Source organism: Filicampus tigris, chromosome 8 (assembly GCF_054856515.1).
Source record: "Filicampus tigris isolate MCC_2025a chromosome 8, RoL_Ftig_1.0, whole genome shotgun sequence".
NCBI classification, from domain to species: domain Eukaryota; kingdom Metazoa; phylum Chordata; class Actinopteri; order Syngnathiformes; family Syngnathidae; genus Filicampus; species Filicampus tigris.
The window spans coordinates 10351135-10366774 of NC_141224.1; the positions used below are offsets into that span (position 1 = coordinate 10351135).

The 15640-nt window shown below is 42.3% G+C and overlaps 1 protein-coding gene across 12 annotated transcripts in view; it reads left to right on the top strand.

Moving 5' to 3' along the window:
- The window catches only part of cgna (cingulin a), a 45112-nt gene that overhangs the window by 15776 nt on the left and 13696 nt on the right, over positions 1–15640 (top strand). For 10 of the 12 annotated variants that reach the window (XM_086038379.1, XM_086038383.1, XM_086038376.1 and 7 more), the window contains one exon: positions 1211–1376. In XM_086038379.1, coding sequence (XP_085894505.1) covers positions 1211–1376 — 166 coding nt within the window. Of the gene's footprint in view, positions 1–1206; positions 1377–10066; positions 10247–15640 lie in introns of those variants that run through there. The other 2 variants (XM_086038386.1, XM_086038387.1) reach the window with 2 other exon arrangements.

Below are 15640 nucleotides of genomic sequence, written 5' to 3' on the forward strand. Positions count from 1 at the left end.
ATGTGCACGCAACTCTGACTGGTCCTGATAAATGACAAGAAGGCAATATTGTCAGCTCGGAGGGAAATAGAGTACAGCCGCAGTAGTGAATTATAACCCAGACCTGGATATGGGAATTTAAATCACTTGCTGTTATCTATCCCCGGCTAACTGATGGTGCGCAGTCGCGAAGGTTCAGTGGATGTGTAAAGGGGGTTAATGACGTGGACTCTCAAATGAATGAGCAGCGTGTAACAAATGTGCACTGGGCCGCATGCACACACACACACGCACACATAATGGCTCAGCTTTCGGGTTAGGTCAGGTCTGTGCTTATAGATAAATTTACTCGGCAAAAGACAGTCGGCAACCGCTCATTTGACTCGCACATGGACGGCGTAGGGCTGCCGCACACTGGACTGGACAATCGGGGGGGAAAAATAACCCAAAAAATTCCCCACCGCACACTAGCCGAATGGCCCTCAGCGGAAAAACTGCAACTCCTGGTGGTCTTATCTGGGAATAACATTTCGAGGTGTCACAAATACGACACTCCCCATTTTTTTTCCAAAAACAGTACATTCTTGTGATCTTCTCTTACCCCAAGTGTTTTGTCAACTGATTTTTTTAGCATTTGTGTTTTGTTTTAACCATTGCCCATCAGTGCTATTCTAGTTTTGGTGAAAGTGGGCTAACTCCATTTCTATCTTGGTGGTTGTCTTCCCATTGATTCCAAACATCCATCAAATCTATCAGTGTTTCATGAAAGATGAATAATAACACTTTTTGAGTCTTCTATCAGTCTCTGCATCTAAATTTCTGGGATGATTTTGCAGGAGTTGAAGCCTGGTTTGGTGGACGTGGCTATCTTGGAAATGAGTTTAACCAGTTGTTGCACTGATGCGTCAGGGAAAGTGCCGAGTGCAACCGCAGGCTGCCCCCTATACGTCAAAATGGGAAGTCAAACTTGATTTAGGGCAGCATTCATTACGAAGAAATGTCTTTTCTCTATTCATGTCCACCTTTCCCTTCAAAATGACAACATGGGAGTTAGCCCACGCACAGTTCTCAGCGGCTCGTACATGGGCAGCATTACAGTATTGCGCAAACAAGAAATGAGGGCAAAGGACTTGTGAACAGTACCGCACGACACATCCACACACAGCCAGTCACTCACTTGAGAGCGATGGAGTACTTGCTGGTTCCTGATTCGCTGTCTCTCACCAGGAAGCTGGCTTCCCTGCAGCGCTGCAGCTGAGCCTCAGCCTGCTGCCGGCTCACGCTGCCGTGGTACCAGCTTGCCGAGGACGTGGACAAGACGCAGCGCGCCGACATATGGAGAAAAAGTCAAGTGTCAAGAAGACGCTTAGAATCAAGGGGAGACGACTTTCATGCAGGTGGGCAAGTGATGAAATGCACAAATTATACATGGCTGCATAAAAGGTCCCCAGAGGCCTATTAAGGCACCGATGTGGCGTTGACAGCAACTACAGGCTAGAGCCACATATACAAACAGGCAGCGTGGCACTTAGCGGGGGACAAAATGACATTCGGCTGCTACAAGGGAGGAACAAATGCTAACACGCTGCGAGCGTGTACCCCACCGGTTCCATTTCAATAGAAAGGCCATGCTTAATGAGATGGAGAGAGGCATTTTACACTTCAAGTCCCACCTAAATCAAGTGAACACCCTCTACTTAGTGCGCTGTAATGGAACATCCACTTGGAACAGTGGCTCGGAAGGGATTTACATTAGCGAAATTTAAGGCTTTTTTTGTTGATGTATTATCATCATACAGTGGTGCCTTGCGATTTAAGTGACCGACTTCGTTCATTCGGCCTAGGGCTGCTCGATTAAGCGATTTTGAACCGAAACCGAATTTTCTGGATAAAACGATGTTAAAAACGTTCAAATCGGCACGTTCGATTTTGTTATTTTTTAGGTGTATCTAAGTGTAGCCCAGTTGTACTTTCTGTATTGTGTTCTGTTTGTACATTCTCTTCGTATTTGTACTTTCTGTTACTCTTCTCTTCGTATTAAGATCTCTGTTTTCCGGTGGTTGCTTCCGTGTTTGTCACGCGAGTAGCGCGTTCAATCCAATTGCTGTAATGCGGAAGCGATTGTCCGCTGGCCGAGGAAAAAGTGACACATGTCGTTGATTGTTTGCTGCAGGAGCCGACTATCCGAGCCGACCGCCGAGTGTCTTCAGTGTACAACAAAACCGAAGGAATTGACCTTGCCGTTGCTATACTTTTGTTGGGACTGTATAAGTTGGTAAACTGCAGTGTGCTGACATCTTATTTCTTCACTAAATAGATTTTTTTTCGGAGATAAATATGAATCTTCCTCCTCACCTCTGCTTGTCCAGTGGCAGGCTGGGGTCCACTTTGGCCGTCTCCCCATCCAGCGGGGCGTTCGGCGAGGTAGGAGAGGGAGGTTTGTTGGGGCTGGAAGAGGGCGAGAGTCTCAGGGTGGGGAACGACGGCGACGAGGTTGTGATCGGGGAAAGCTTGAGAATGGGCGACGACGGAAAGGAGGGCGAGGAGGAGGACGAAGAGGTGGACACCAGTGTTTTGTGCGTCCAGTTTTTCTGCCTCAAAGTTTGCTGCTGCTGCTGCTGACGACCGGTCTCTTTAGCAGGAGAACAATCCACTGCCTCAAACTGAGCTGCAGGAAGCCACAGATACAATATCAATAAAACTCCATCAGCAAAGTCAACACATGTGCAGAGAGTCATTCGACAGGATTGTTTAGCTTCCTGCGTAAAGCAAACAGATAGTCACGATAGTACAGTCATTACATGACTGTACAAATAAAGACTATGACACCCTTCCTTCCACGACCGCCCGCCCAGCCTTGCCACCGGCTTGTCCGCCTACCTGACAGGGCTCGAACAATGTCCTCCTTCCTCCACTCCCAGGGCAGCTCATACTCGGCGGCCGGACGGATGTCAGACTCTGGCCGCGTGACGGGGATCCACACGCCCTCGCTGTCGCCCTCCAGTCTGCCTTCGTACGGCGTGTCGTAGATGTTGGGCGGCGGCGGCGGCGGCCTGCCCTCCTCTCCCTTCCCCGCCGCCTGGCCTCGGTCAAGCAACACGCACACTTTGAGGAGGTCCTTGGAACCCCGGCGGCGAACCTCTGCAAAAACATCAGCCGATGTTTAGACTTGGCCCTGACTGTCATTGCGAGTACGCCAAGACGACAGTGGATGCACAGTGAACACACCCTTGGAACAATAGTATGCTTTCAAAAGACCACAAAACAGCATTTCAAAATGTTGCAGCAAAAAAAAAATATGTAAATAAGCACATTCATGAAAAACGTAACAATACAATATGCCTGCTGCATAAATTACACTGGTCAACGCATTTTACTCAATGTTATAATCAGAGCCGCCAATACAATACTACTTTATTTATACAGCGCATTTCATAACAGCTACAGCAATAATATTTTGCAATAACAAAATAGCAATCATATAACAAGTGAAAACAATAACTTGAAACTCAAATTGCTATATACAGTAGACCCCGGAAAACAGCAGAAAAGTGTCAGTCTCACGTCGGATCAAAAGCCAAAGAATAGAAATGTGTTTTCAAACGGGTTTTAAAAATGGACAGAGAGGGGGCTTGCCTAACTTTCAAAGGAAGAAAGGGAAGGACGAGCAACAGAAAAGGCTCCATCCCCTCTGAGGCTCCACTTAGTCCTCGGCACCTTTTTGGTGCTGATTTCGAATCTGCCCTTGTTTTTTTCTCTAGCACATCAGGTTTTCATAATAACAATAATAAAAATGATGATGATAATAATAATAATAATAATAATACAGTATGTAACGTATTTGGTCATCCTAAAAAGCAGTTCTAAACTTTGAATGTTCTTCTTCAGTCAGACTTGTTCATTTGCACGTACACTCGCTTTACGTTGCCATGCTGAGAGTTAAAACTCCTCTTCAGCTTCCACGCAGACGTGTGAACGTTTCGCTGAAGAGATTTATGGCTTGTTCATGCAAACAAACACGTACAAAGTGAAGTGATTCTGCGTGAACAAACACGGTCCAGGGGGCTCTTTGTGCTGGTGACAGAGATAAAAAGATCTACGGCATCCTGCGCCGTGTCACAAGTCGGAATGTGACTTGTGTATCTGTGCAGGCCGACAGGTAGCCTGTGTGTCTGCACTATTGTGAGAGCAAACAATGGACGCACGGGAAGAAAAGGTCAGCGCTGCCTCGGATTGGACGGCCGAGCAGCCTACTTCCTGACTGCTGGGAAGTGATTGGGGGGGGGCTTCGGGGTGGGCTGAAGGGATTGTTACATTCTGTTAACACGTTAAGTGTGTGTATGTGCGCGGTGGGGTCAGCTTCCTATATCAAGAGAATGGGGCAAAGGAAACAGAGGCAGGAGACAGGAAGTTGGAAGAGGAAGCTGCGCCCATTGTCCCTTCACAACACTGTTGCCATAGCAACCGCCAAAGGGGATGGAAGTCGGCACGCATGCAAACCGGAGCTCCCATTTGGCACCAACTTTCCTTTAAAAGACCCTTTAACGGTAATGCCAAGTGGATTGAATCCAAGTATGCATAAAAGCTAGTTATTCATCGGCACACCTAATAAAAGTGCTTGTTTTGTTCTTATACTCCGCATATTTTAAAAGATACTGAAAGATTCTGAATCAGCACCCGACCATATGACTTTTTGTATATTATTTTGTATCACTTGCACAAAGCTTTATTTTACTGTAATTTATAATCCTGCCACTCCTCCCAACTTCTCACCCTTCTTGGTGCATTTTCCTGTTTTCGAAGCTACCAAATGTAATAGGAAGTACCACTCAATTTTTTTGTCCTTTTAATTTATAAACCCTGTCTGAAGTCAGCATATTATATTTTATATGAGCATATTATATGAGTGTGTATGTTGTTTGTTTGGATTTGTGTCTCAGATTACATACATTGTTTTCACCTTGGTGTGCCCTTTGCCCTATAATGGGGTCCTCTGTTTACACCGATCCTGACCAACGGGTGAAATAGCCGACAAATTGCTAATACAAAATGGCGTCACACAGCACAAGAAGGCACGCTAACTTACCACCATAATTCATGGCCTGGAAGAGTTTTTCATGCAAAGATTTACTGTAATGTAAGTTTGTGATACTCTACTACAGCATGTTCCGACTTGCGTACATATTCAGGTGGCTCAATCAATGGGCCACAATCACAACCACAATGGGCCCTATTTTCAGGCCCAGTGCAGGTTTTATGCAAAGCGGGCACAGGTAGAACCCTAACCTCTAACCCTAACCCTTAGCTGAACCCTAACCCTAGTCTACTTTCTATCACCAAGTTGTCAGGTACGCCGGTTGCCCTCGGTCGGCCAAAACACCCAGCAGAGTGCAGCACGGTCTGTAGAATTCCCAAACACTGTAAACTAGACTTGCCCCGGCACGAAAATTAAGATGTGCCGAGCACACGTGCGCTGTCGACAAAAATAGCCCCCCGTGAGTCAAGTTGTGGTGGCCCTGTCAGAACCGGTACTGGCCCATATATTCGTAATGTAATACGATGAGTTGCCATGATTATTTAATATTTACAACAATGCACAATATAAGTTATTTTTGTTCATAAAGGCAGCAGTCCCCAAACCTTTTAGCGACTGTTTATGTGTGAAAACATATTTTAAAGGACTGGCATTATAGAAACAAATAAAAACAAATGATAAAAAAAAGATCCAGCCAGGTCACATGTCGTATTCTGACAAGTGTCTCAACTGTAATGACACAGTGTCATCTACGATGAACAAAGTTGTCATTCATTTACTATCATTTCTTTTGTTCATTGCCGCCATTCCATGGTCCCGTTGCCGCCGGTGTGACTATTTAAGCCTGGCTAGCGGAGATCGGGTTAGCCGCTGCTAGCAACATGAGGCTAACGCCGAGTCATGCCCCTTTATCCAGTCAATCCTGCGCCTGTTGCATTTGTTTCTTGCATCATCACAATATCCTCTTTCGGTGATAGAAGTATTTCGGTCCAAATCCGAAAATGCACTTTTGGGCCACTTCGGTGGCCGAAAATGTTTGGTGACTTAGTGGCTCCGCACAGTTGAGCTTGTAGTTAGCATGTCTGCCTCAGAGTTCTGAGGTTTGGGGGTTTGAATCTTGGCTGCTGGGTACTCCATCTTCCTCCCAACATGCTAAAAACGTGCATGCGTGTGTGTAAATGTGTGTATTTTGTAGCTGCCCCTTGTGGCTTGAGCAGTTATTTGAATAGAGTTGACTCTCCATGGATGACACCATGACGGTTTTACAAACAAAAAGAGGTGAAAGACGTGACCATCCGGCCTTACCTGTGATGATCACTTGGGCGTCATAAGGCTCCATGTAACCGTCATTCACTCCGGCTCGTTCCGCCTCCCTCTGTTCTTTGGTTTTCTCCGCGTCAAAAGGATCCGCGTAGTCCTCGAGGATAATCAGCTGGGAAACACAAAGACAAGATGCAGAAAGATAAGATAAGCGCTAACTTGTTTGTGTGTGTTGGTTGGGGCGTCTGTGATTGCCTGACAAGAGACAAGAGGGGCAAGCGGAAAGAATGCCGCAAAGAGGTCTGAGTATTATTTGATGTGACACAATGAAGGGTTGACTACATTGTTTTCTTTTGCTGAGGATAGAAATTGGATACAGAGCTCACCATGGGAATAGGAATACAGTGGAAGCTCCAATGTCGAACACAATCAACTAGTTCTAATTTTAAATTGTCTCCTAGAAAATACTGTAAAGTGTGTTAATCAGGTATATGGTGAAAAACTGTCGCCATAATAAAAACCTACGGCTAAAGTTTTAAGAAAACATCCGAACATTCATAACTGTCGTATAATGCAGTGGTGCACTGAGATACCTGTTTAATGAATTCCGTGACCATTCTCATATGAAATTAAATGCAATGACCAAAAACAACAACAACAAAAATGTAATGTGTTATTTAATAAGAAAAATAGTATTCTATTATATGGCATTATACTTTATTAAAACAAAATAACGGCACCATTAAATAGAATGTAATGCATTAAGGTTTTTGTCACATTTTTTGTTTTAGTTCAGCAGACCTGGGTGACAGTGTAATACAGCTATATATCCAAGGTCAAGGTCATAAAGAGTTGCTTCTCTGTTGGCCACTGTAATATAATAGAGGATAAAGAACATATGCCTGTGAGTATTGTGATATTGTCTGGCTGCCTGTGTTGCTGCACCATTTTTATTCATATATCTATTACTTATAATAGTTACTTATAATATTGCAACATGCAAGCACTCTACGGTGTGTTGCATTGTTTATTAGCATTAGCCTAAACAAACTTTATTCAGGCAAAGCTATGTGGTTAATGTGTAATTCTCTTTGTCTTATATTAAATGTATGTAAAGTTGAACTGAAAATGGCATTAACCAGGTTAAACCCTCTTTTTTGAAGAATTGTTTACCAGTTTCCCAACTGCTGCTTGTTGCGAAGTGAGTTGAGTTTATTGCCACCATGCCATGCAGATAAAGCATAAAAAAAACATGGCCAAATGACGGCTTGTATGGGTCACTTGCATCTCAAGGCACCACTGTAATTGTCAGTTGCATTGCTCTAATTGTACTGTACCGGCAAACTCTTTACTATGCCCAAATACTTTTCCTCTTCTAAGGTTATCATCACATTTTGCATTACTTTTTGTCACTACTGGTTCCTCTGGGGTGAGATTACAAAATATACCCTTTTAGGTGGAACTCTTTGAGACTTGCTGATATATACTGAACGATAATAGCCCTAAAAGTCAAACAAAATTGAAGTTTGTCAAACTTTAATGTTTTGCTTTTGGGTGTGTCCCCTGTATTAATGGATTGACGCCAAACACACTCGTTTGAATCCATCAACCTTCCTATAAATTGGTGAAACATTTTGTTCAAACATCAGTTCTTGTTCCAAACTTAACAAAATGAAGTTACTCACTGTTGTTTTGATGGCAGAGCGTCCACCGTCAGTGTCGGTTTTAGTCTGCTCGCTTTTCCCGTTCACTTTGGGGGTCTTGTCCTGCTTGTCCACTTTGATCATCCTGCTGATGTAAGCCTGAGCCAGGCTAGTGGTCCTCGCCTGAGCCTTCTCCTCTGGCGCCTCCACCTTGGAGGAGGTCTTGCGATTTTTTCCAGGCGCCAGAGTTTCCCACACGGTTCCACCTGTAGAACTGGTGTTTTGGTTGCGGCCCAACTCCGTGGCCGAATTCTTCCGATTTCTCCCTGCCAGCAAAGCTGCCACTCCATTATCTTTACGCGGGGTTCCCTTCAGGCTGTCGCGGGAGAATGAAGGTTTGTGACGAGCTTGTGGGCCTGATTCGGATGCCGAGCGGACTCGTTCGCTGCCGTTCTTCAGGTTGATGGGAAAGTCTTTGAACCATTTTGCCATGATTGCCAAACGAATGCCAAATCGCGCCTGAGGAACTTGACTTATTTGAAGCGGCATCAACTTTACGCACGCATTTTACGCACGGCTCAGCAACAGCTGCAACGTATTGAAAACAAATGTTCTCAATTTCTTGTTTTAAATGATCCGATTTTAAGAATATTGACCCGTACTCGCTGCGTTCAAAGCTCCCTGTCCTCCAGATGGGTGCTCGTCCCTTCGCGCCCTGGGTGTCATCGACCGGTTATTTGGGCCCTCACCTGCCCAAGTAACAACTATCCCCTCAGCTTGAAGAGAAGCCTTTCCAGAGCGAACACTCGAAAAAACTGGAAGATTTTCCTGGAGCCAAGTGAAGAGCCCATTACCGGTACGTGATACGCTACAACCAGCTTCTCCAGCGCACAGAAAATGAGTTAAGGTAACGAGAGGAGTTGTGCGCGGACTTTTTGCGAAGTCCACTTGTTTTCCTTCTTTAGGGGATGTGGCTATCTTGAATGGGCGGGGATGGAGGCTGTCGAAAGCTGTATCAGTGTCATCGCATACCTACCTACACGAGTCGCTGACATTAAGCCACTTGCACCATCTAATGACGTCCAAGAGCTGCGTAAAAAAAAAAATCGTGACTCAAAAGTAATATTAATAAGGAACTTTTAAATTATTTATAATGTAATATAATAATATGTTTAAATTCGAGTTTGTTACACAACTAATTAATTTCCAGGTAATAATCTTGATTCTTCTTTTATTATTATCATCATCATGAATCTTATATGCTTTGCTTTTGTATATCCATTTCTTTTGATAACCTTCCTTGAGCATTTTCTTGGATACCTAAAATATGAACTAGGGATTGACAGTTATTTGATTTCAAATCTATCCTTGCATGCCTGCATGTGTGTGGTTTGGTTCTCTGCGTGGTGTGCAATCCAAAAATATGCACATCAGAGATTAAGTTAAATTTCTCTTTGAGTGATCATAATCAGTACAAGCAAACAACCCCCCCCCCCCAAAAAAAAACAACAAACATTTTACTCCATGATGGATCCATACCGTAATATCTTCTGTGACACTGACTTGGAATTTCATAAAAATAATAGTGATTACTCTTGATTTGTTTTTTTAAATTGTATGTTTTTGTTAATTTATATTTGTTTGTAAATTGGATTTATAATTATTTTGTTTTTGGCACCCTGGGTTTACTATATATTTTTAAAAGACCTCAGCGTGAGTATTTGTATTTTAGTTTTTATTAATTTTTATTTATATATTTAAGTTTACAAAACTTGAACAAAAACTTGAAGTCCACTTGAATGAGAACGTCTGTGCCAGCTTGTTTGTGGACAAAATAAATTATTGCGCCATCTCCTGGTTAAGAAGGCGAAACTATCAGTTTCTTCAGTCTTTATTCGTGGAAGTGCACCTGTCTGAAAACGGACTATCGTTATTTTACGTTTATTGCTATGGCAGTAAATTACAGTACTCAGTAAAGTGTTCCTGTTAATGTAAAAGCCAGAGTACTGTACTGTAATATAAATCAGGTTAAAAGATTGACTTCGAGATTTAGCCAATAGAAGGCACAGCCCACATTTGGGTCCCCGCCTCCGTTTTGCGTCGTCCGCCCAATCAAATCGCTCCTTCCGGAGAAGCTGGGCGGGATCTTCCCATCCCAGACGAAGGTAACAGGTTGCTCCCGACGCCGCACAATGAACTTCTTTCTACGTCAATTTGCGAGTCTTTCGTGCGCGTTTTCCGATGCAAGTGCGTGAAAATATACACAGTTTTCATCTCGAAAAGTAACACCAGTGACGTGGATGAGCAAGGAACGCGGCAAGAGTACGAGGTAACTTTTTTTTCCTGTGACGTTCTCATTGTCAGACAGCTAAAGCAGACGAGCTGTCAAGACCAGTCACTTATTGACTGCTTTGTTTTCTCTAGCTTATTTACTTTAACCATTTATAACGCGTAGAGTCTTTTCGAAGTCACTATTCTTCGTTTTTGCGTGGTAGCTAAGGCCATTTGATTGTTTAGACTGACGCCAATCGGCTTTGGGATAAATTCCTCTGTCATACGTCAGCTCAGGCGTGTAATATATATTTCTTGTGCGGCTTCTTTTAATTGCGTCCAAACTGTTTTAAAACATTCAAAGACCACAATAATAGTATTTGGAATGAGTAAGCTAGCACTCACCTATTGTCTCTTGGGCATTTTGTGATTGCGGGGGGAAAAACAATTAAGAGAATTGATAAATTGTTTAATTGACTTATTTGGGTACGGGCATTTTGTAGTCAATATACAATAAATCACTGCATCAATGAAATGCATCAAAGTGGACCATTTGAGGAGTGGAAACAATCATGGCGTGGTTATATTTAATATTTCTGGGCATGGTTATGAGTCCCAATCAGGTTATCGGCAGATATTGAAGTGGTCAAGTAGGCAGATAGTCTCATAAATCTCTCTCATTCACACATGAGAGAGTCAGTTTGGAATGTGACAAAAGGGAGTGTGTGTGTTTATCTGATCCTAAAATAGTGTCATTTGTGTACTGGTTCGCCGAAGCACACTCTTATATAAATGTGTTTGACTTTTTAAAGAGGAATAAATTGCTGTTTGTCATCAAAATGTTGATAGAATCACCAATGTTTCAATCTGATCACTATATTAATTAACGGGTGTCATTCTAACCTTATTTCCGCACTTAACAGCAAGTGACTCATTGACGTGACGTTTCCGAAGCGGCACAAAACAATGCTGTGGTTCTGCTTCGCTCCACACCTTTTTAAATATTCAATCATAGTTCCCACTTCTTAAACCAAGAAGAATGTGTGATAGTTCATCAAGAGTGGCTGGTTCAGTGAGCGTCAAAGGATCAACATTTTCGCTTTTTCTTTGGCCTATAGTAGTCTGCAGTCTCACAGAATTCCCTAATCTGTTTCTATACTGACTGTTTTTCAATCGATTGTTTCATATGTAAGGCATACGTATTTACTATAATTCTGACTTTCATACTGAGTTAGTGTAGGTCAGCCGTAGACTCCAGCATGTTCCAAATTACGCACTAATTGGGGTTATGTTTCAGTTGGTGTAGGAATGGAACGTCTTCCTAAACTAGACCCCTGTACTACTTTGGTACCTGGTCAACCCTGCTTACCAGCTTGCCGCGTCGATACCATATCGGTGATGTAAATGTGTTGTAGTTACTTATTGCTTTAGAAAATGTGTCATTGCAACTTTAGTGTGTATATGAAACAACTAGACAGGACATTGCAATGTCAGTAGCATGTGCTCACACAGCCGTTGTGGCATCACATCTTCAGATAATTACCGGTAGATACGTGACAACGACAATTGCTTTTTATTAGCCTTTACACCGGATCGGCAAATATTTGACATTTTATGCAAAATTAGTGATTATCATAATTTGACGATTGATCAATGAATTTATTAATCAGCTCCGCAAAACAAGACATCACAGCAAACACAATCTTGTTGACTCCAGGGACATTCTGTGCCGCTATTGTTAATAATCCAAGGTTTCTCAATATATGGAGTTGGATTTTTTTTGTGTGGATTTTTTCCCCCCAATATATATATATATTTTTCATAATTTTGTTTCTTTTTCATGTATTGAATATTTGTCAGTGTTTTGGGGAGAATTTTTTGGGTTTAATTGTTACTTTTTTTTTCCCCAATGCATTTCAGTTGCCGTCAATTAAACACAAATTTTTGCTATTCGTCACGGGCCTAATCCCCCGCGAATAGCTTGGGTCAACTGTACAGTAAATAAAGAATTTGTTTAAATAGATTGGATTGATTGTTCCATCTTCTGATCAGATCGGTAATCGGTTATTGTTTTTTTGTTTTTTTTTGTTGTTGTTTTTTTTTTAACTCGCTGCTGTGATCGGCTCCTGATCGTGTAAAGCCTACTTTTTACGCTAAGTGGCGTGGGCAGTGAATCTCGGTTGTTAAACTTCCAATATTAGCGTTAATATTAGCCTGCTGCAACAATACTTTCACACAGGATAGCAAGACAGAAATAAAGCAGACTTGAATAATAAGTGTGAAAGGGGCTCCGGTCTTTGTTCCGAGAAATAAATACTGAAGACCTTCATTCACTCTTCTCCATCGTCGTTGTTTGTTAGCATGTCTCGTCATGTCCGATGGACGCAATCAACGCAGCGTGGTTTTCGCAATTTTCTAAGTAGAAAACCATTTGGAAACCACTCGCAGTGCAAAACCACTTGCGCCGAACAAAAGCAAGTAAGCTAAATAAGAACTTGTAGCCAATCTTCTTTCAACATGGGAAAGCAGGCCAGTGGAAACAATAGATACAAGGCCGTTTGTCCACCGCAGACTTCATTTTCTGTGCAGACACCAGGTCACGGATTTATTTGGCTCATGTCTGAATTTTGCCAGTTTGAAACGGTACTTGTCATCTCAGCATGGCTCAAAAATTGCATCTCAGTTCAAATGTTCTTCTCTGAAAACTGTCAAATTCAAACGTTTTATTTGAGCTGACCTTATTATTGGAGCATGATCATTTTGTAACAACTTCATGGTACATGATATAGTATTAGGGCTGTGCAATTAATCGAAATTCAATTACAATTACGATTATTACACTCCACGATTACAAAATTGGCATAATCGTAAAAAACTATTATTAATATGTTTGTTTACACAAGAAAATCATACTTGAATTTGCTCCTTTTTTATTTTATAATAACTAATTTGATCATTTTTGTTTGGTCCTAAAGAAGCTTACATAGTGTTTAAAAAAAATAATAATTTGTCGTTATATTTTTTACGTGTAAACATTTTCTTGTGTTGAACCCCAAAAAAAAAGATCATTTGAATAATCGTGATTTCAATAATTACCAAAATAATGGTGATTAATGTTTTTTTCATAATCACGCAACCCTTTATTGTATTTTAAACAATTCGATATTGCCCATTGCGGTTGCATATTATAGTCTGTATAAACCTCAGAGAAGAAAACTGAAAATTAGGGAATGACAAACAGACCCGCAATTGTAACGAGACAAACAGGGAATGAACAAGCACGGGAGGGGAGATGGGGGATCCCTTGTTTTGGCATTCCCAGAATTACTGCCCTTGTTTTCCGCCCCACATCATATGGACAATAAGATGAGTCCGCACCCCTCGCCCTTGTCCCTCTCTCAGCTGCTTCTCCTCAATGTCATCGTTGGGATGACCAGCAGATATGAAGTCCCATCACTGCATTTAAACTTGGAACGCTCACGCTAACAGGATGGGAGCATCTTGAGCCACGATCGGCAGCTCCCGTTGTCTACTGACGCGGCTCTGTTCCGTTGGTCAGCGCTCGATAGCGTTTGTTCGACCTTGCTGCAAAGACAGAGGCTGCAGGATTCGTGCTCGGCTGCACAAATGCGATGCGACGCTGCTTCCTCTGCAGCTCCCACGGGGCGGAAGAGAAATCGACTAACTGTGCACTAAATGTGATGATACAAAGTCACACCACAACCACTTAGATATTCTCAAAGGTCTTTCGTGCATTTTCGTGCAATTTTTTTGCCCCCCTCCTACCACACTTTCTGTAAAGTTATGCAACATTTGCAGTTTTTAGAATTGTACGCCAATGACTCGCTCGGTCATTCTGCTTTTTTCTCTTAGGCTGGAATTACACTGCAGCTCGAAATTAAAAAATTTTTCAAGTGACCCATACCTCATATTGCTGTGTTTATGTCAGGCATGTTCAAGACCACTTTTTCTCTGACCAATACAATTTTCATTCTTGAGTACTCACCGATTCCAAGTACCGATACCACCAGTATTTTTAATATACTGTATTACATTTTAATTAACATAATGTTAAATAACTGAGCAAAGCTTTCTTTCTGTCTGGCGTTCATGATTTATTGATGTATCTAACTTCTGCAGTGTAGCGCCAACTACCGTGAGCAGGATGTACTCGCTGTCAGATTTTTTATTTTTTTTTGCTTTAATATCGGTGGCTGATATCGGCAAAAATTCGGCACCCTTAATGAGTACCTTTATACCTTGAAATAAGGCTGGTGTCATCCCAATACCGATGTCTGGTATTGGTACGCCCCCATCTCTCGTTTATATTTAATGAACACATCCCTTATTTGCGCACAGCCAGCAGGTCAAGCGTCGTCATCAGGACAGCCACGACACGGAAGTAAACAGTCATAAATAATACATGTATTACATGTTACATGCAGTTGAATTTAGCCTGTACTGATTCTTCTTCCCATGGGCTCACTTTAATAGGAAGCTAACAGCAACACTGTACAACCATTTTAATGTGTAATAGGCCCACTTTTTTTTTTTTTTTTTTTGATATACCGCAAGTGTTTTCCCCCCTTAAATCTCCGAACCCACGTTGGGTCTTTGACCTCGAAAGAGGGAGTGGAAGGTAGCGAGCCAAGAGCTCACCAGGGAGCGCTTGAATAGCATTTAGCTTTGTGTTTTCACACAGTGAAGAGATCACATGACTTGCCTAACATGAGTCTTGCACGATCAGGCGGGGGGGGTCACGTGTGCTCGATGACTTTGTAGACCCGCTCGGGGGAAACCGTCACTGCATCGAGTGCAGTACCTTCATGCAAAGTGTGTGCAGAGATTTAAGGCAATTGCGAAGTGGTTGAATGAGCAACGAGGAATGAGCGTTTGCTTCGGTTGTTGTCTGTAAAGGAGGTTGAAAGAGACAGATAGCTCAAGTATGTGGCCTGGTTGCTCTGCTCAGGCGAAAGTGATACAAGGGTGTGTGCTTTCAGGTTAATCACTAATGCGGCACACCGAGGACAAAGTCCACAAAAGCAAGTGTTACTGTGTATGAACCTTGTATCGTTTAGCTGCTGTTTGTTAGGCAAAGTTTGGACTTTTCAGGCTTGTTGGCAGACAAGGTCTTATTTATTCGATTTTTTTTTGAAGGGATTTATAGCAAAGCTTCCCAGCTCAAAATCAAAATGCAAAAAGCAACCAGGGAAATGTTGTTTTTATTGTTTAGCAACAATGAATCACTTGCACTCGTATTACAGTCTAAGGTCCAACGTTTGTGATTTTGTTCCAATTTTGAAATCATGCCTTTTGGTGTCAGACTGGCCATCATAAAATCTTTACTAGATTCTAACATTGTCGCAACAGGAGTAATTCTGAAAATGTGTGTGGAATTCTGATTGTACAACTTCAGGGGTGTTTAACTTAGTGGTTCCGTTGTGCTTTAGGG